The sequence below is a fragment of the Macaca nemestrina genome, chromosome 17 (genome assembly GCF_043159975.1).
Source record: "Macaca nemestrina isolate mMacNem1 chromosome 17, mMacNem.hap1, whole genome shotgun sequence".
Lineage (NCBI taxonomy): Eukaryota > Metazoa > Chordata > Mammalia > Primates > Cercopithecidae > Macaca > Macaca nemestrina.
Window position 1 is genome coordinate 84609156 of NC_092141.1, and position 19454 is coordinate 84628609.

At 59.9% G+C, this 19454-nt stretch overlaps 3 protein-coding genes across 12 annotated transcripts in view; 2 read left to right on the forward strand and 1 right to left on the reverse strand.

The window, feature by feature from the left end:
- Positions 1 to 2614, forward strand: part of LOC105469170 (myosin XVB) — a 37071-nt gene extending 34457 nt beyond the window's left edge. For 5 of the 7 annotated variants that reach the window (XM_011719857.3, XM_011719858.3, XM_011719859.3 and 2 more), the window contains 9 exons: positions 53 to 147; positions 264 to 341; positions 437 to 533; positions 665 to 810; positions 1016 to 1131; positions 1426 to 1559; positions 1742 to 1875; positions 1986 to 2126; positions 2305 to 2614. In XM_011719857.3, coding sequence (XP_011718159.3) covers positions 53 to 147; positions 264 to 341; positions 437 to 533; positions 665 to 810; positions 1016 to 1131; positions 1426 to 1559; positions 1742 to 1875; positions 1986 to 2126; positions 2305 to 2382 — 1019 coding nt within the window. In that variant the 3' untranslated portion in view covers positions 2383 to 2614. Of the gene's footprint in view, positions 1 to 52; positions 148 to 208; positions 342 to 436; positions 534 to 664; positions 811 to 1015; positions 1132 to 1425; positions 1560 to 1741; positions 1876 to 1985; positions 2127 to 2304 lie in introns of those variants that run through there. The other 2 variants (XR_003015289.2, XR_003015288.2) reach the window with 2 other exon arrangements.
- Positions 2615 to 2750: 136 nt separating this feature from the next.
- Positions 2751 to 19454, reverse strand: part of LOC105469167 (RecQ like helicase 5) — a 40558-nt gene continuing 23854 nt past the window's right edge. The window contains exons 8-19 of one of the 2 annotated variants that reach the window (XM_071083584.1): positions 7046 to 7264; positions 6745 to 6844; positions 6569 to 6605; positions 6377 to 6435; positions 6217 to 6290; positions 5783 to 5876; positions 5307 to 5441; positions 4533 to 5074; positions 4271 to 4361; positions 3816 to 4040; positions 3510 to 3579; positions 2751 to 3412 (exon numbers count right to left, since the gene is read on the reverse strand). In XM_071083584.1, the coding sequence (XP_070939685.1) occupies positions 3312 to 3412; positions 3510 to 3579; positions 3816 to 4040; positions 4271 to 4361; positions 4533 to 5074; positions 5307 to 5441; positions 5783 to 5876; positions 6217 to 6290; positions 6377 to 6435; positions 6569 to 6605; positions 6745 to 6844; positions 7046 to 7264 (1747 nt within the window). In that variant the 3' untranslated portion in view covers positions 2751 to 3311. Of the gene's footprint in view, positions 3413 to 3509; positions 3580 to 3815; positions 4041 to 4270; positions 4362 to 4532; positions 5075 to 5306; positions 5442 to 5782; positions 5877 to 6216; positions 6291 to 6376; positions 6436 to 6568; positions 6606 to 6744; positions 6845 to 7045; positions 7265 to 19454 lie in introns of those variants that run through there. The other variant, XR_011616017.1, reaches the window with a different exon arrangement.
- Positions 9529 to 17539, forward strand: LOC105469169 (small integral membrane protein 5). Of its 3 annotated transcripts, none has more exons than XM_011719856.3 (3): positions 9529 to 10172; positions 16657 to 16822; positions 17284 to 17539. In XM_011719856.3, the coding sequence occupies exons 2-3, from the start codon at positions 16696 to 16698 to the stop codon at positions 17388 to 17390; spliced, it is 234 nt and encodes a 77-aa protein (XP_011718158.1). In that variant the 5' UTR covers positions 9529 to 10172; positions 16657 to 16695; the 3' UTR covers positions 17391 to 17539. The 3 variants fall into 3 exon arrangements, with proteins under 3 accessions (XP_011718158.1, XP_011718157.1, XP_070939686.1); XM_011719855.2 differs by having other exon boundaries at positions 16662 to 16822; XM_071083585.1 differs by having other exon boundaries at positions 9529 to 16822.

Consider the following 19454-nt stretch of genomic DNA (forward strand, 5'->3'; position numbering starts at 1 on the left):
AGGGCTTGGGGAGACCTGGCCACCTCATAACCCCAGCCTGGCTCCTCTGCAGAGCTGGCCCGGAGCAGCCAGGAGCACCTCCAGCGCACAGTCAAATATGGGGGGCGCCGGTGGATGCTCCCACCGGGTGAAATGAAGGCTTTCCTGGTACTGGGGGTGGCGGATGGGCATTGTGGGACACCATGGGGTGGGGGGGTGTCCCCCACAGGAGACCACTGGCCGACTGACCACTGGCTGACTGACCCTGCAACCTGCCTTGGCAGAAAGGACAAGCCACTCGCCTGCTTCTTATTCACCTGCCAGGAGGTGTGGATTACAAGACGAATATCCATACTTTCACGGTGAGCTTGGGGGCCACCAAGGGAGGCGGCCTTGGGCATCAGTTCTGGGCCCTCCAGCGTCCCTCCCCCTCATCACAGCCTGTCCACATGCCCAGGTGGCAGCAGAAGTGCAGGAGGAACTGTGCCAGCAAATGGGCATCACAGAGCCTCAGGAAGTGCAGGAATTCACCCTCTTCCTCATCAAAGAGAAGGGTGAGCTTGGGGACGGAGCCTCACTGTGGGGCCCCTCCCCCACCCGGGGGTGAGGTGGTTTGGTTTCTGCTGGGGTGGCAGGGTGGGGTGTGCGTGGTCTGAGCAGCGGTGGACCTAGGGTCCCCATGCAGGCAAGCTGGTGCGGCCCCTGCGGCCTGCTGAATACCTCAACAGCGTGGCAGTGGACCAGGACGTGAGCCTGCACAGCCGGCGGCTCGGCTGGGAGACCCCACTGCACTTCGATAACTCCATCTACATCAGCACCCACTACAGCCAGGTCAGCCTGCCTGCCTCCGAGCCGCTGCTGCAGTTTGAGGGCGCGGCTTCCTGCCTGGGCGACTTCCAAGCCCCCCTCCCCACAAGGGTGTGGGTCTGTGGTGGCTGGGGGGTGACGGTGGCAAAACTAGGCTTGAGCCCCTAGAGCCACCAACTGATGGGGGCTTTGGGCCACCTCTGCTCTCCTCACCATGCTCCCCGCACAGGTGCTGCGGGACTACCTCCAGGGGAAGCTGCCGGTCAGTGCCAAGGCGGACGCGCAGCTCGCCAGGCTGGCCGCCCTGCAGCACCTCAGCAAGGCCAACAGGAACACTCCCTCAGAGTGAGTGGGGGCACCTCCCGCCCCTAAGCCCCTCCCCTTCTCCAAGGTCAAGGCCATTTGACTGGTACCCTTCCTGGCCCTAACTGGACTGGCCCAGAGCAGCGGGGCCTGGTGGACATCTGTCCTCTCCACCCCACCGTGAGCTCCTCTGGTTCAGGGCCCTCACCTCATTTATGTGTATGGATCCCCAGTCTTGCCCACAATAGGCACTGGTTCAGTTATTTGGCACATGCTGTATGCCCAGCCCTGTACCAGGTGGTCAGGGGCCAAACTGACTCCGGCCCCGCATCCTAGGCAGGACCTGCTAGCTTATGTGCCACAGCAGCTGCAACGGCAGGTGAACATGGCCTCCATCAAGAACCTGATGGGTCAGGAGCTGAGACAGCTGGGAGGACACAGCCCCCAAGAAGCACAGATCAGCTTCATTGGTGGGTCTGGGGCTGGGACCGCTGGGGTGGGGGCTGGAGGCCAAGAGGGAAGGAATGCAGGTAGAGGGGCGAGGAGGGGTCTGCACCTGCCCTGTCCCTCTCAGCTGACATGAGGGGCCAAGCAGCGCAGGTTCCAGGGCCCTAGCAGTCAGAATTCCTGCCTGCACCCTCTCCACCCGCAGAGGCCGTGAGCCAGCTGCCCCTCTTCGGCTATACCGTCTACGTAGCGCTGAGAGTGAGCATGCAGGCCCTGTCGGGACCCGCTCTCCTGGGGCTCAACCGCCAGCATCTCATCCTCATGGACCCCAGCTCCCAGGTGGGCAGGGCTCTTGCCCCAGCTCTGGCCGAGGGACCCTTGGGCCATTCCATCACCCACAGTGACCCCTCCCTGGAGACGAGACCAGCCCTGCTCTCTGCTGCCCCCAGAATCTGTACTGTCGCATTGCCCTGAAGAGCCTGCAGCGGCTCCACTTGCTAAGCCCACTGGAGGAGAAGGGGCCCCCTGGCCTGGAACTCAACTATGGCTCAGCTGACAACCCCCAGACCATCTGGTTTGAGCTGCCACAGGTGAGTGGCCAGGCCTCTGGCCACCTTGGAAAGGTGGATGTGAGGACCTCGCCCCGGCATGGCATGCAGTGGGAGCCCAGGCCCAGGCTGATGCCCACTGCTCCGGAGTGCTGTGGGCCGGGCCAGAGGCGAGGGGCTGGTTGGGGAGCCCTCTTGTAACAGGCCTTTCTCTGGGCAGGCCCAGGAGCTGCTATACACCACTGTCTTCCTGATAGACAGCAGTGCCTCTTGCACTGAGTGGCCCAGCGTCAACTGAGAGGAGTGTAGGCCAGGGAGAGACGAGGGTGAGGCCTCCCCTGGCCCAAGTCTCACCCAGATGGTCTGCCTTGGATGCTATCAGACCATTGTTCCAGAACCTGCCACAGCACAGCCCAGCCGGCCCACATGCAGGCCATGAGGCAGGGGCTGCTATCACGTCACCAACAGGCAAAGAAAACAGCCAGAGCCCCTCCAGGACGGCCTGGGCCCAAAGAGGGCTGCAGGAACTCGCCTGGGGAATCTGAGGTTGCCCAGTCTGAGGGAGACGCCCACCGGCCCCAGGCTCCGCCCAGGCCCCATATTAGCACAATCCCAGGCATGGGAGAAACAGCTGCTGAGGAAATAAAACTCCCCGGAGAAAAGGGCTGTGTGCACGAGCGCATGCGCCACCACACGACTTTATTCCTCTCCCAAACACCTCGTCCGGCCTGGCCTTCCTGAGCAGGAGCCGAGCAGAAACGGGGCCTGGCTGCCTTTCCTCTGCCACAGCTCTGACCTGGGCAAGACTGGAAGCTGGCATCGTAATGGATGGGGAGTGGGTGGAGGACCTGAGGTTCCCCTGAATAGGTCCCAATACCTTGGACAGGTGGGCCTTGTCCTGACTTAAAACTCGGGGAGGGGCCACTCTTCCTTCACCTTCTTCTGGCAGCAGCTCCACCACCCTCCACCTTCTGTCCCGGACATGTGTCCTAGAAAACCCAGCCATGAGGGCCAGGAGAGGCAGGGAGGCTCTGAGAAGGGTCTATAGGCTTTGCAAGCAGAAAGAAAGGTGGGCTGACCTCTGACCTGGATTCAGGGGGTGTCTGGGGTCATCCCCAAAGCCAAGTATGGTTGGAAGGGAGGAGGACTCAGAAAAGCAGGCGAGGCCCGGGCTGGCCCGTGCTAGAATCTGGTGGAGGACGCGGGCCTTGCCCAGCCACCAGCTGGTCATCTCTGGGGGTCACACAGGCCGTGCCAGTCAGCTTCACTCTCACACCGAGCCCGGCCATGGAAGAAGTGCCTGATGAGGTTCTGGGCCTCTTCTTTCACTACAGATTCAGGGTGGGGGCATGACGCGAGTGTCAGCCTCCTCCCTGTAGACCACCCTCCCAACTGCCTCCTGGCCCTGGCAATGCCAGTGCTCACCGCTCCTTCCAGGAGAGGGCTTCTGAGTCAGCAAGTGTGAGAGGTGGCGGGCGAAGGCTTTAAACACCTCCTGGAAGGGAGAGGCAGAAGAGAAGCAGAGAGCAGGACCCTGCCCTGACCCCCAGAGCGACCCACAGCCATGACCCGACGGCAAGGCAGGCCCCAGGGAGGACGGGTGCGGGACTGGCCCTGGCCCAGCCTGCTCTGACCCACCATGTTCTGGGGCTCACACTCCCTGCCTCGCGCCCCCAACACACCCACATACCCCAGGCCTGGGAGAAGGCAGAGCCCACCCACTCCCCCTACCTTGGAAGCAAACTTGCCCTCCTTGTAGAAAGGGGTCAGGCACTTGACCACAACATTTGCAGCCTCCTTCAAGGAGATGCCAGGAGCTGAGAGCTGACAGGGGTCTTGAGCTGTGGGATTCAAGGTGCCCTGATCGCTGGCCAAGACGCTGCCCTTGACCTCGGCTAAGACGGAGGGCTTGGCTGAGGGGCGCAGTCTCTTCTGAGGCTGGCTCTCTGGGTTCTCCTGAGAAGGGCCACAGCAGAGGGTCACTCCTGAGTTCCCTTCCACTGACCTGCTCCCCTCCTCCAAAGACTAGGCCCCCACACCAGCCGCCCCCACACCAGCCCAGCCCATCTGCCGCCGGGTGTGGAAAGAAGCGCTGATTTTCCCTGACCCCTTGACCAGGGCACAACAGCTCCTGGCCTCGCCCACAGCCCTTCTCTCCTTCCCAACGGCCTCATCCCTGCCGGCACCTGCTGGGATGGAGGCCGCTTGCCCTTCCATGTGTCCTTTGCAGGGGTGGGCTGGACTTCAGGGGTGCCCTGATCTCTGGGCAGGCAGGTGCTGGTGGAGGGAAGAGCAGGCATCACAGCTCTGGGTCCTAGCGGCTCCCTCATCCTAGGAGGCCTAGGAGAGCCCATCTTAGGGATGAGCTCTGAGCTTCAGACGCCCAGGGAGCAAAGGGGATGCTGCCATGTGGATTCCAGAAGATTCTATGACTACCTCTACCCTTACCTTGGCCTCTCCCTGAGGCACTCTTCAGTCTGGGGAGGGGCAGGCGAACGTCCCCCGGCTCCATCTTCCTCCCCTGTGTATTTCTCTGGGGCCATCAGCGGTCCCTGAACCCCCTCACAGGAGGGGCAGGCACCTTCTGCCTCTGGGGCTGAGGCCAGCAGAGCTGGGCTTTCCTCCCTTCGGCAGAAGAAGCGGGCGATGCTCTGAGAATCCTTGTGGGCCGCTGCGGCTAGGAGCTGCTGTTTCTTGCTAGCCCGGCCCTTGGCAAGGGAACTGCCCCCAGAGGAACTTTTTGCCGCCTTCTCAGGGGAGGGCCCCCCACAGTGAGCGCTGCCTCCAGGGACCTCCCCTCTGGGCCCAGGGAGGGGCTCACTCCTGTCCTCATCCAAGAGGCCACAGGGCCGGCTCGGGGGCTCATGCTCGCCTCCCCGCTTGGGCTGGGGGGCTTGCTCCCTGATCCGAGTCGTCTCCATCAGTTCCGTGGCCGTCTGGAACGGGCGGGAGCCTTTGGGGAAACCAGCTCCTACCCGCTTGGGTTTGAGCTGTAAATGTGAGCAGGAGGAGAGGAGGTTCAGCCCACCAGGCCCCGTCGAGGGCTCCGCTGGCTGGACCAGTCGCTCACATTGGGCTGGGGCTCTCAGGAGTGTGGGAGGGAAGAGGCAGGCAGGACCCTGGTGGGGAGCCAGGCCATGGCAAGAGGTGCACCCCTGAGGGCAGAGGGGAAGTGGAGCCTTTCCTGGTCACAGGTCTGGAGGCCACTGGGCCACAGCTCACCGAGTACACATGGGAGGCCGGTGGGATGTCATACTCATTGGGCTCGGGGGGCGCAGCTTGGGCACTGTAGCTGTTGGCACTGCCTCCCACGTCATAGGGCTGCCCATCCTTGGAGGCTCTGTGGATATCAGCCACCTGGGCAGGGATGGGCAGGGAGGCTGTGGCACCTGCCAGCTCCTCCTGACATGCCCCACCCAGCCCTCCTTTTCCACTAGGCACTAGAAGTGGGTTTCTGTGGCCAGTGGCTGCAGACAACTAACTACTGGGCAAGTTTTAGGCCTCCCATCCTCACAGGGTTGGCTAAAAACACCTCTGGCTAATGGAGAATGGAGCTCTACCCCCATAAACTGTCTCTGGGGTGGGCTGGGGAGGGTGGGTTCTGGGGTGCCCGTGCCCGGAGAGCTGGCAGACAGCTTCTGCCTCAGAGCATGGAGAGGCCCCTGCAACAACCCTTGGTCCGCCTGCACCAGGCCCACCTTCTTCAGCACGCTGGCCTTGTACAGGTTGGCCACCTTAGCATTCCGGAATGTCTCATGTTCCAGCTCCACGGCCTTGGCCCGGAGGTCAGCTCTGTGGGTGCAAGGTAACCGGCACAAGGTATCAGGTGGGCCTGGGCTTCTCCCTGCCAAGCTCCTGTGGGACTCGAGGCCTGGTGGGGTAGGCCTTGGGCACAGGGATTCTGACTAGGACTCTCTGGGCACCCTGTGGTTTACTGTCCCTCAGCAGCTGCTGGCAGCACCTAAGTTGCAGCCATGTCTGGCCCTGGTGGGGTTTAGGGGCAGTCCCCTGGAGTAGGAGAGGTACAATCTGGGGAGAGGTGGCCCAAACAGGCCAGGGTTGATAGTGTCCTGCAGTCTCCAAGGGAACAAGAGCTTGGAGGGCTCCTCTGCCCAGTGACTGTGGAACTCACTCATCAGTGGTACATGTGGACTGGCGGTTACTGCTCAGCGCCTCCTCCAGGAGCCCCAGGCAGTGTTCCCGTGCCTGGCACAGGAGAGTAAGATTGGTCACACGGCCTCGAGGCTGGGGGACGGCCCTGGGGGGTGTCTGAGGAGCTGCCCGTCTCTTACCTTCACAGTCAGCCTGGGGATCCTCCTGCTACAAGCCTCTTTCAGGGGACAGTTCTCATCTGTTGGGGGGGGAGGTCCTTGGTCTTTTCATTCCACCTTCTGCACTCTGAGGTCCCCCACACCCCAGATGAGAATCCTCCCTCCATGCCCCGGGAAGAGCCCGCAAGCCTCTAGGAACATTTTTGTACTGACCTGGGGGTACAAATTCTTCTATCTTGGGGTCTTTGCCCTGGAGGACAACATGAAGGGTCCATGAGGCGTCCTGCCCTGCCACAGGACAGTCCCATCCAGCACCAGAGAAGGGGCTGAGAGGTGCGAGCAGGGGGCCACCAGGGGCCCCGCACAGGCCACCGAGCGCCTCCCCTCACCTTGCGCAGCTGCATCTGCTTCTGATAGAAGAGGTTCCACTCCCGCTTGTGGGCCTCATCTCTGCCTTCATCCCCGCTGCCTCCAGAACCTTCGTCGTACCTAGGGACAGGCCAGGCATGAGTGGTCCTGGCCTGGACTCTGCCCTCCCCATGTGTGCTGCTGCTAGGATGGCAATGTCCCTGATGTCCTACCAGCCCAAGGGGGGACTGCAGCATCGTAGCACCTCTGGTCTGGCCTTAGCACCAAGGGAATGCCGGACGATTCCAGTGGGTTAGAGTCCCTGGTTTCTTGGCCCCTTACCTGCTGAAGCCCCCGTAGCCCTTGCGGCCTCCCTCATACAGCTCGGGGTCAAAGCCATTCCCCTGGGAGGGCCCGATGCAGGTCTTGCTCCAACTGCTGCTGCGCTCCAAGGCCTCCAGCTGCCTCCGCACGGCCATGGGGTTCTGGCAGTGGTCGCAGCCTTTGGCGCAGGCAGGCGGCGCATCCCCGAAGTACTTGGCAATGGCAGCATGGCGGCACCTGGAGCAGGCAGCACCACAGAGGTGAGGGGTGGAGAGCCCAGCCGGCTGGCATCTGTTCACCCGAGCCCTAATCGCTGGCCGAGCGAGCACTGCCATGTCCGGCATCATGCCAGGAGCCCCACACCCCTCATCTCATCCAAGCCGCACCGGGCATCGTTTGGCTCTGCCCACTACACAGATGAGGACAATGAGGTGAACAAACTTTCCCGAGGTCACGCAACACATGGGGGTCTCCCGGGAAGCAGGATATGAACCCCACTCTGTCCAGTTACTCCTCTGCTCCTCCCCTCTGTCCTCTGGCAATGGGATGTACTGCACAGAGTTCAGACTCTGGGTGCAGATGCCGGCTCTGCCATGAAGGCTGTCTTTTGGGTGACACACTTCACCTCCTAAAGCCTATGCGTTCCCATCAGTAAGATGGTGCAGGCCGGGCGCGGTGGCTCAAGCCTGTAATCCCAGCACTTTGGGAGGCCGAGACGGGCGGATCACAAGGTCAGGAGATCGAGACCATCCTGGCTAACCCGGTGAAACCCTGTCTCTACTAAAAAATACAAAAAACTAGCCAGGCGAGGTGGCGGGCGCCTGTAGTCCCAGCTACTCGGGAGGCTGAGGCAAGAGAATGGCGTGAACCCGGGAGGCAGAGCTTGCAGTGAGCTGAGATCCGGCCACTGCACTCCAGCCTGGGCAACTGAGCAAGACTCTGTCTCAAAAAAAAAAAAAAAAAAAAAGATGGTGCAGCAAGGCACCGACCTCATGGACTGAGTGAAGATGGCTGAGATGTCTGAAGTGCATTACAGTAATAGTCACACCTCATGGAATGACTGCACGGCCAACAGTGGTCCCCTAAGATTCTAACACTGTATTTCTACTGTACCTTTTCTATGCTTATGTGTGCTTAGATATGTGAATACCACTGTGTTACAACTGCATATGGTACTTGGGACAGTAACATGATGTACAGGTTTGTAGTCTAGGAGCAACAAGCTGTACCACATGGCCTGGGTGTGTAGGAGGCTATGCCGCTTAATATTTTTTTTTCCTTCTCTTCCCTGGAATTGCCGTTTGATTTCCTTAAGTATACTCTGTGACTGTGCAATGACAAGTTAAATTTCTCAAAACTTATTTGCATTGCTAAGGCAGGCATGACTCTGTAGTAATATGTCCCATCATCAACTTCTGAGGGTGTCACAGGTGGGGCCTTAGCCAGGGAGACGCAGCCTTGCCTGGAGTCCTCCTCTCGTCTTCCTCTGTCTCAACCCTGCTACAGCCCTCCTGGGGTGAGTGGCCTCTGCCCATGCTGGGAGCAGGGAGCAGCCTCTGGCTGGCCCAGGAGGCTCTGTCACATCTCTGTTCCCTATGCATGGGGGTGGCTGTCGACCCTTGGGGCAGGTGCAGAGGCTGCAAGAGGGGCCATAGCTCTCTCAGGCTCCTTACAAACAGCCATTCCTGCCCCCAGGAACGTGGCACAGGGTAGGGAAGCCCAAGAGGAGATGCTGGAACAGAGGCAGGGCTGTCTGGGGTGCCACATCCCAGGGACGAGAATAGCTGGTGTTAACTGCTATAACTAGAACTCCTCCCAGTGTGAGCACTGCTGGGGCTGCAAGAAGCCCTTTGAGGGGCTGCAACCCCAAGGCGCAGGCTCAAAGATCCAAGGCTGATTGTAACATCCCCCTAAGGAAGCAGGGCCTGGCTGACTTTCCTTTAGCTGAGTGAACGCAGCTCGGAAGCCTGACCTGGGCTGGGACAGCCGAGGTGGCCACCAGAGGGTGCTCCTGCCCCCACTCTGCTCCAAAGAGTAAATGCGACAAACGGTCCATCCCCAAGAGTCCGTGCATCTGCACAGCGGCCGCCTGTCCAGCCTTCTGGGAGGCTCTGGCATCCAAGTGGTGTGACCACATGGCTGGCTTCCTCCCCCTGCCCTCCCCAAGCCCTGACTCACTGGGGTTTTGTGCTCGGACTCAAAGAGCTCCATTGACAGCGGGGCTGGGGTCAGTTTCTCTCCACACAGCCTGGCCTGCTGGGTGGCACAACCAGGCAAATGTCACAGGGCCCGGCCCCTGGACTCTGGAGCCCTGCCCTGACAGCTGGGCCAGGAGTGCAGTCACAGCCCCGGCAGAAGGCCCTCACCTCACGAGGAACATGAGGTGCCTTGCCGGGCACGCAGGCCACTCCCAGATCACTCAGGATTCCAAGTTCTCCCCCAGGACGCCTTCAGACGCTGAGTGGTACAAGGGCCTCCCCAGGGACTGGCTGCAAAGCCTCCTGCTCGGCTTGGGAGGGCACCAGCTCCCCACTGTTTACTGTTGTTCCTGAGAGGCCAGAGGGAGGGGCCAGCCAGGGAGTGGCCAGAGGGACAGAAGGGGTGGCCTTCCCGAGGGCAGGGTGGGTGCCCCAGATCTGAAAGCACTGCAGGACTCCCCTCCACAGGCTCAGGTGGTGCCTCCCCAGGGTCCTCCTGGCCAGGGAGGCCCTCCCTGGGCCCACCTAGAACTGCATGAGCCGACTTCTTTCTTCAGCTCCCAACTCAGGCCCAGCCCACGGCATGGGAGTAGGGGAGAGGGAGAGGAGGGGGAAGGAGGAAGGTGGAGGAGAGAGGGAGCTCATCCTGTCCCCGAGCAGCCCTCTCAGGGCAGAGGTGAGGCACCAGGACACGAAGTTGGAGGACAAGTTCCCAAGCAGGGCTTCCTCGGGCTCCCCCTCGCGACAGTAATTTGACACTTGGATCTCCAGGACGACCAACAACAAAAAAGCCAGGCAGAGACAGCAGCTGGCTGTCAGCAGAGGGGCTGGGCTGAGGCGCCCAGGGGAGCAGCGGCACCCGGCACCCACGGAGGAAGTACGAGGACAGCACGTGGAGGCTCCGCGCTGGGGCACTGCTGCTCAGCCCCCGACACCTGAGCTCCCAGGTGAGTGGAAATGGCCACAGAAGAAGGGGGGATAGTGAGGGAGCAGCAAGGGTCTCCTGCCCCCAGGGTGAAGGGCCACAGTCTACCATAAACACGGAGAGGTCTTGGGGGACACGCTGGGTCACTTTCCTGCAGGAAAATCAGGCAGCCTCCTGCATGCACCTGCACTCTCCCTCCTGCTGGGACCCTGCACTAGGGGAGGGCCGGGGGCTCTGCTCAGAGCGCCTCCCGCTCCGCCTGCTGTGCAGCAGAGGGGCCCCGAGGGCCTGCTTATTCTGCAAGTTCATTTCAGCTCTTTTATTCAGGGGGCTTAAAAGAGGGATTTGGCTGTCCAGCTTGGAAGAGAACGGCTGCCGGCCTGCTGAGCCTCCCTTTTTCCCAGGATTAGGGCAGAGCCCTGTCGAGGTCAGTGCGGGGTCTGCCCAGCCAGTGTGTGGCACCCCCAGCATGCAGCAGGACTCCACCCATCTGTGTCTGTTCGGGGGCTTGGCCCACTCACTGCCGGTGTTCTCAGTTCAGGGCTCAGCCTGGGTCCTCCTCCCTGGGCCCTCCTAGAACTGCATGAGCTTCCAGATCTCCCTCTGGTGACGAGCCTTGAACACCAAACCAGGAACCTGGATGACTGACTTTCAACCCAGGCTCAGGTGGGGAGGTCACAGAAATGAGGCTGGGAGGGACCACGCTGGCAACCAGGACCTCTGCTGTGCCACTGTGACGCACAGGTTGATGTGACACCGCCCCTAAGGAAGCAGGGCCCGACTGTTTGGTTCTTTGGGGAGCACTGAGAGCAGCCCTCCTGGGCAGGGCCCGTGAGCCGAGGCTGCCTACTCCTGCCTCCCTGTCCTCAAGCCAGCGTTAAAGCCACCACCTCCCATATGTTTTCCTCAAAGCAAACAAGCTGGCATCTAGTAAGAAAGGAAAACAATGACCCAGGGAAATGTGGAAACCAAGGACCAGCCCACGTGTTCCCAGCTCGGCAGAGGCTGGGGGCTTCGGCTGGGGCTGGTGCCTGTGGAGACGAGCTCCTGTGGTGTTGGGAGGCGCACAGCAGGGAAAGAGTCAGGCCAGGTGGGGGTGAGGGCACAGTGGTGAGCCTGGAAACCCCACTGGCTGTCACTCACAAGACGCCCCAGGCAGGCAGGTGGGGATCCCTGTCCTGCATCCACAGGACACAAGTGGACAGGGTCTCTCCAACATAGTCCCTGAACCAGGACGGAGAGGGAATGAATGGCCAGTTTCTGTAGCTGCAGAAGGAGCGCCTACTGTTTCTAATACCAGCAGCACAAAGCGCTTCCTCCTGTCCTGGGTGGCTACAGGAGCAGGGCCTGCCAGGGGTTCAAGCACCACTTTCTACTTCTAGTTGGAGCCAGGGCAAAAAGGGGAGTCACCCAAAGGCTCAGTGCCAGAAACAGGGGCATCCCCCCGGCTGCTCAGGCATAGGACCCTGCAAATCTCCCACAAGTGTCAGTTATGCCTCCTTCTAGTTGGACCTCAAGCAAGATAATGCCCAGTAGGGCAAGAGTGGCTGAAACCCACCATGACGAAACAACAGGGCAGAGCAAGCAGCCCTCTGGGCCCCGCGCCGCCAGCACACCTCGCTTATCAGTCTCAAACACGCCGCCTGCTGCCAGCCCTTCCTTGTGGGGCGCCTGGGGTTGTAGTATCAGCTCTGCGAGGAGGAAACAGGGAAGCTTCAGGACCAAGTGGCAGCTGTCTGGCCTGCGGGATGCCTGCCTGTTGCAAGGCTCCGTGTGCCAGGAGATGCCACACAAAGGAATGCTTCCCATCCCTCCGGCTCTGTCAGCCTTCCCTGCCCTGCGTGTTTCCCCTGTGCTGACCACTACTGCAGCCAGGGCGCACCCTCTGAAGGCTCCAAGCAGGGCTGGCTGGGCAGCCTGGGCAGCAGGATGGCCTGGTGGCAGCTGGGCTACACTCCCTCTTAGGGCCAGAGGAAGCCACTACTTGCTCTGGCAGCCACTCAGGAACCCCTGAGGATCCTGAGAAACCTCCAACCAAGGCACTACTGAGCGTGGTGCTGGGAGGGATTCTAGTTGCCCTGGTTCACAGGTGGGCACTACCGAGCGTGGGGTTGGGAGGGATTCTAGTTGCCCTGGTTCACAGGTGGGCGCTACCGAGCGTGGGGTTGGGAGGGATTCTAGTTGCCCTGGTTCACAGGTGGGCGCTACCGAGCGTGGGGTTGGGAGGGATGCTAGTTGCCCTGGTTCACAGGTGGGCGCTACCGAGCGTGGGGTTGGGAGGGATTCTAGTTGCCCTGGTTCACAGGTGGGCGCTACCGAGCGTGGGGTTGGGAGGGATTCTAGTTGCCCTGGTTCACAGGTGGGCGCTACCGAGCGTGGGGTTGGGAGGGATTCTAGTTGCCCTGGTTCACAGGTGGGCGCTACCGAGCGTGGGGTTGGGAGGGATTCTAGTTGCCCTGGTTCACAGGTGGGCGCTACCGAGCGTGGGGTTGGGAGGGATTCTAGTTGCCCTGGTTCACAGGTGGGCGCTACCGAGCGTGGGGTTGGGAGGGATTCTAGTTGCCCTGGTTCACAGGTGGGCGCTACCGAGCGTGGGGTTGGGAGGGATTCTAGTTGCCCTGGTTCACAGGTGGGCGCTACCGAGCGTGGGGTTGGGAGGGATTCTAGTTGCCCTGGTTCATAGGTGGGAAGGGTGGTTTCTGAAGGTGTTGGGTGAACCTGAGATAGAAAGACTGGAAAAATACAGGATCATCAGTAGCCCTCCTGGGCTTCCCTGCCTTCCTCCTGCCAAACCTAGGAAGGGAAAGGGGAGGAGAGGTGGCCAGCCTCAGCGCTCCCATGTTCCCCTCGCCACAGCTGGGAACACTAAGGTTCCCTTAGGAGCCGCGGCTGGGGCACATGCCACACAGTCACCTGACGGCTGCTGGTTATATTGGGCACCAAGCGTCAGGCACTCCTTGGCCTGGCTTTAAATAGCCCACTGGGAAGACCGGCTGGGGACTGGCTGGAATGCGCGTCCTCCTCTTTAGAGAACAGGAACCCCCTGTTCCCCCACCTGCTCCATGAAGGTTCAGTCACGGGCTTATGCTCCAAATGACAAGAGATCAACTGCAAAACAAAGGGGGTCCTGGGGTTCCTCTCCAGCTCTCTGGGGGCAGAACAGCCACGTCCAATGGTCCCACTTCCGCTCACTGTGTGACAGGATATCGTCTGAGTACCCCTGGGTCAGACCCCAGGGCTGGGTGAGGCTGGCCATGCCTGGCTGGCAAATTCAGCCTCCAGTCAGCCCCCCTAGGGAAGCCCTGGGCACAAAGCTATGCCACTATCCACAGCCGCAGCCTGCTGCTGCTGGGAACTGACACTTTTCCCAGCTGGGGGCCGGGGTCCACCCAGCATGAGTCTGCAGCTCTCCCACTTTGCAGACCCTGGAGGCTGGCCAGAGCTCCTCAGCAACAAACCCCACTTTTCCTGCACCAGTAAATTTAGCCTCAGTCCAACCATCTTCCTCCCTGTTCTGGTAAGCATGACCCCAGGTCTCCATGCCACTTCTCGCTCATAAGGAAAAGCTCCCCCCTGCTAACTCTCCCTGCCCGCGTCCTCTTTTAAGGAGTGTCTCTGCTGGGCTACACGAGGCTGTGTAGGCACAGTGCCAATCAAGCTGAAAACGCCAGACCAAGTGCAGAGAGGGAGGGGAGAAAGGCAGCCGAGCTCCTGAACCATGCACCAACCGTCCCGTAAGGGACACTGTCGGCATTGTCGTCCCTCTAAGAATGACGGAACCTGGAAAGCTAGGAGGTAGCGAACCAAGAAGGGACCACTCTCCTTGTGCAAGCCTGCTCCACCTGGCCAGAGGGAATGTCCCATTCGGTCTGACCAGAGGGGTCAGTCCTACGCTCAGGCGGGCTAGGCACACAAGACCTGTACCTGTGGTGACAAGGACTCCAGGTAGTCTCAAAGGGCCTGGTGTGGCCCCGGCCTGGAGGCGATATGCTGATAAAAGCAGCTTCAGATCCACAACGTGGGCTGGGGCTGGCCGAGCACAGCCGGTTGGCTTCCAGGGGGCTCTGGGCCCTGGCTGCTATACTGAGCCCACTGCAAGGGCAGTGCCCTCAGGGGGGCTGCTCCTGGCTATCTTGCTGGTCGAAGCTGGAGACAGGCCTCCATGGGGAGATAGCGGGGGCACCAGTGGGGGTGCTGGCTGAGGCCCTGTCCTGCTGTGTAACCTCAGAGAAGCTGCTTGCTCTCTTGGGTCTCAGTTTCCCCATGTGTAGAAGGAAGGAGGTGGGAATGGATGATCTGTGGCATTCTAGGACCCTATGCCTTTCAGTACATTTGAAAACTGAGATCCTCACCTCTGCAGAAATGCAGTCACTCCAGGTGAGGTGTGAGAAGCTGGGTGGATCTAACTCAGGGAACCTCCTGCTTTTGACAGGAACTCACCTAATTTTCCACGGAGCCATCTTCTGCCTGCCACCCTCATTGTCACTTAAAAAAACAGCTCCCAAGGCCAAGCGCAGTGGCTCACATCTGTAATCCCAACACTTTGGGAGGCCAAGGAGGGCGGGTTACCTGAGGTCAGGAGTTCGAGACCAGTCTGGCTAACATGGTGAAATCCCGTTTCTACTAAAACTACAAAAATTAGCTGGGCATGGTGGCACGCGCCTGTAATCCCAGCTACTCGGGAGGCTGAGGCAGGAGAATCACTTGAACCTGGGAGGCAGAGGTTGCAGTGAGCTGAGAGCATGCCATTGCACTCTAGCTTGGGCAACAAGAGGGAAACTCCATCTCAAAAAAAACCAAAACCAAAACCAAAACCATAGCTCCCCACCTCCAGCTTGCCTGCCTTCCTTCAGGGCACACACCACAGACATCCTAGGACAGGCACCTAAAAGGTGTTGGGGGTGCTAGTGACGGTGCACGGGAGTGACAGCCCCCAAAGCCAGTGAGAGTCCTCCCAGGGGGGCATTCTCATGTGCTGGGCACCGCCCCCGTGGCTGTCTACAACATGCTGCTAGATGGTCAGTCCTCCCAACAGCCTCAAAACATGAGCATCTCATTCCATATCAGAGACATGAAGCAACCTGTTCATGTCACAAAAGGAAGATGGAAGTGGCATTCAAGGAGGGGCAGCTGAAAACACTAGAGCAGGCCCCTTGCAGAGAAGGAAATCCAGAAGGTACATGCCGGCTGCCATCTTCCTTCTGAAGGACTATGAGGCAGAAGAGGGGGCAAGGTCTAAGTGACCACAAGTGGGACTAACTGGGGGCCAGCAGGGAGTCCGACCTTCTGCAGTAGGTGGGCTGCCTCAGCAGGCGGGGGTTCCTCACCATCCTGGGTGCTAATGCAAACGCCACATGGCCTCAAGGATGGCCGCAGGCCAAGTGCAGGGTGGAAGGCTCTGTTCAATGACCTTCACGGTGGTTCTAAACCAGCTCTGCCAAGGCAGCAGCACTGGGAGTGACCGGCCTCACTGACTGCAGCCATCCCAGCGAGAACCGGCTGAGACCCGGGATGAGGCAATGATCATTACAGGGGCACGAGCCCCTGGCCACCTGTCCCCACCACCACCCTGGATTAGAGCAACTGCCTTGGTGAACAGGATCAGGCTGGGTTGGGACAAGGCTGTCTCTGGCCCCTCTCGGAAGAGGCACCAGCTCCCTCATGCCCACAGGAGTGGCAGAAGGGGAAAGCGGCTCAAAGACACAACAGCCCGACAGCCTCAGCCTGGAGCTGCGCCTTGGGCTTCTTGGGCACCCTGAGACAGGAAGAGGCTCTTCTGGGGCAGGGCTGGGAGTGGAGAGGACTTTCCTGGTCAGGCCAGAGAAACAGATGAAGCCAGCAGGGGAAGGGCTGGCTTGACATCCTGGGCCTCCTGACCCCCTCCCAACAGACAGGACAGAAACCCTGGCAAAACCTGGAGGGACACGGTGCAGCCTCCTGCCTCCAGCAGAACACGCATGAGTGCAGAAACTGGGCTGGTGGGAGAGGCTGGGCAGCCTGGGAGACGGGGGCAGTTTTCACTTCTGACTGACCCTGGCCAGAAGCCCCATGAACCTGCTCTTGGGAGAACCTGCTCCTTCTGTCCCCACATTGATGGAAGGCAAGATAACCAGTTTGGCATCCTATGCCAGTCTCCCCACCCCGAGGGGACCCGGGTGCCAGGAGGGAGCTGTGCCAGTCCCAAGCACCTGGGCAAAACCTAGGAGTGGTACCTCAAGACAAGGGAACGGAACAGCGAAGACAGAAACCACCACCAGCTTCAGCCTTGGCTGGCAGCCCCCGAAGCAAGCCCTTGGTCTCACTGTCCTCACCGGTTTCCTCCACCCTGAGCTGTGTCAGCTGGGTGGGGACTGAGGGCCACCACTAGGTGGAAGTCACCAGGGGTGCAATGTGCGAGACCTGACAAACTTGTTCTGCGGGCTGCGGATGGGTGCGAGGGTGGAATCTCAGTGCTGCGGCGAGTGTGGGGCCAGCCGTGGAGGCTCCAGGTGTTCTCTCTGCCCCAGCACAGCCCGGCAGGAGCCCCGACCCGAAGCCAGCGCAGCATGGCCGCCACCGACTTCGTGCAGGAGATGCGTGCTGTGGGTGAGAGGCTGCTGCTCAAGCTGCAGAGACTGCCCCAGGCTGAGCCCGTGGAGATCGTGGCCTTCTCAGTCATCGTCCTTTTCACAGGTTAGTTGGCACTCAGAGGCCTATGGCTCTCCGTGGCATCTGGGAGCGACCATACCATGGTGCCAGCCACAGGGCTGGCAGAGGTGGCAGGTGTCTCCCGGATCAAGGAGGAAAACCAGTTGTCCTTTGGGGGAAGCCAAGGGAGTTCCCTCATCCTCTGATATGCTGCTTGGGTGATGGGTGGTGCTGGGGACTGGGCCCCGCAGTACCCCGGGATCCCAAACACGGGGATGATGGGAGCCAGGCTTGGGCAGCGAAACAGAAGATACAACATGGAGGAGGTTGGTCCTGGCGGCTGGCGTGGGGACCGTCAACACCTCTCACCAGCCTCTCAGGTCTTTCTGACCTCTCCACCAGACCTGTGGGGGAAAGACCCTGGCACGCAGTGGGTTTCTCTGGGAGGAGGACGGGCATCCTTTCTCTCCCCAGCCTGAGTCCCGTGCTCTCACCCGGCCCTCCAGCCACTGTTTTGCTGTTGCTGCTGATAGCCTGCAGCTGCTGCTGCACTCATTGCTGCTGCCCTGAGCAGAGAGGCAGGAAGGTCCAAGTGCAGCCGACACCACCATGACGGACAGGGGATGGCTGAGGAGAAGCTGGAGAGGAGATGACCAACGCTATGACACAGGCCATCAGCCTGGCCCTGCAGCCCTCACCCCTCAAGACCAGGCTCCCCCGGCCCCAGCTCTGGCCCGGCCCAGGTACCTGGACACTGACAACTTGAGCCCTACCAAGGAAACCAGGGCTGGTATAGGTGCAAACCTCTCATCTGCCAGTGGACACTGGGTGCTGGGGAGTCAGCTGTTTCAAAGACTGGGTCAACTGCCTGGGCTTCTTCGCCTACCTGCACTTTTTAACAAAACAAGGAAGTAGGGGTCCCCATACCTTGATGGAGAACAGCCCCCACCTGTGGGCAATTGGCCCTTGGGGCTCTGCTGATCCATGCCAAAGAGGAGCAAGGCAATCAGAGGGGCTTTGTGCAATAGCTTCTGCATCCGAGCTCCTGCCACAGCGTAAGCATGTCAGTATTCTAGTCCAGTATTTGCCGGTTTCCAAGTAAAAGCTTTTGTGTTATGTTTCTGCGGTGCCGGACTCCCTGAGGTTGGGCTGGGCTCTGTGCATCAGGAGGGGGTATAGCTGGTGCCTGTCCTTCCCAGGCCTCTGCTTTCCCTGTGCCCACAAAAGCTGGAAAACCATGCAGAGAAGCATGCCACACAGGCGGTAACACCACGGGACCCGTGGATGGTGCCATGAAATTCCTGTCATGCATCAGCTGCTAATGAGCTCTGCCAGGCCGAGGCACTACTCTGCAGTGGCAGAGACTGTGTTTGCCCAAAGGCAGGAGCTAGGCTCAGGAATGGCACTTCAATCTGTCCACTGCCTGCACCTTTGGCTTGCACACCCCACACTTTCCAGAGAACTTTCCAGGTAGAGCTACGAACCCAGGAGTGAGGGGAGGCTCCAGAAATGCCAATGGGTCCAGACAGAGCATCCTGAGGTGCCTCCCCGGGGCTTCCCCAGAGCCACGAGAAGTCTGTGTTTTTCACATGCTTCCATCATCTTGGCCTGAGACCTGGGAGCAGAGCCCTGTCTACCTGGGAAACATGTCATGGAGAGGGGAATGCCAGCCACTGTCACACCCCCGCCATTTCCAGCTGGCAGTCCAGGCCACACTGGCAATAGCAGGCAGGGAGGGGAAGCTCTCACCCTCTGGTTTCACTTTCTAGTGTCCACGGACTTGCCTGACAGGTTTAGGTTAAAGACCTGGAGAGTAAATGTTTTCATACAAAAGAAAAGAAATTCAAAAATTTGCCCATTCTCAGCCCCCTCCAAAGAACAGGATTCAGAATAAAGATGATGATGATGAAAATGGCTAAATTTACTGAGGGGTTACACATACTCAGCATCGTCTTCAGCATTTTGGTGCAGATAAACTCATTTACTCATCACAGTACCTCCACGTTGAAGATACCACTGTTACTCCCATTTTAGAGATGAGGAAACTGGGCCTCAGCAATGCTGGGTGACTTGTCTAAGTTCAACCAGCTGAAAAGCAGCAGAGCCTGCCTGAGTCCAGCCTATCTGGCTCCAGAGCCTCTGCTTACCACACCCAGGGCTCCAAGACCCAGAACTTGGCCTCCTGGATGCAGGACAGATAACGCTCTAATCCCATTATCCTCCATCGACCAACCCTATACCCAAAACACCCACACCCCAAACTCTGTCTCAAAATAACCTTCACAGGAGTGGGTGGGACCCAACAGGTAAGAGCTGGGGTGGTGCCCAATGAGGCATCCCTCCCAGAAGAAAAACACAGGAGAGTGGATGGACAGGAAACCCCGCATTTTTCATTCCCAGCAGCAAGGGCTGGGGGGTCTCCGGAAGCCTTCTGTTTGGGAGATGGTCAACAGGGAAGCAGCCTGGGTAACTTTTCCATAAGCCAGTTTTCATCAGCATAAGAATAGCCCTGCTCCAGGGCAGCTGAGGCTGAGGCCCTTTGCTAGAAAATATTCTGCTTCCCCAGCCCAGCTGCTCCAGGTGGGAACCACAGACAGCCCCGGACACGGACAGGCCGAATGGCCGCTCCAGGGCAGGCGGTACACAACTGCTAAGTCCACACAGGATTCGGTCTCTG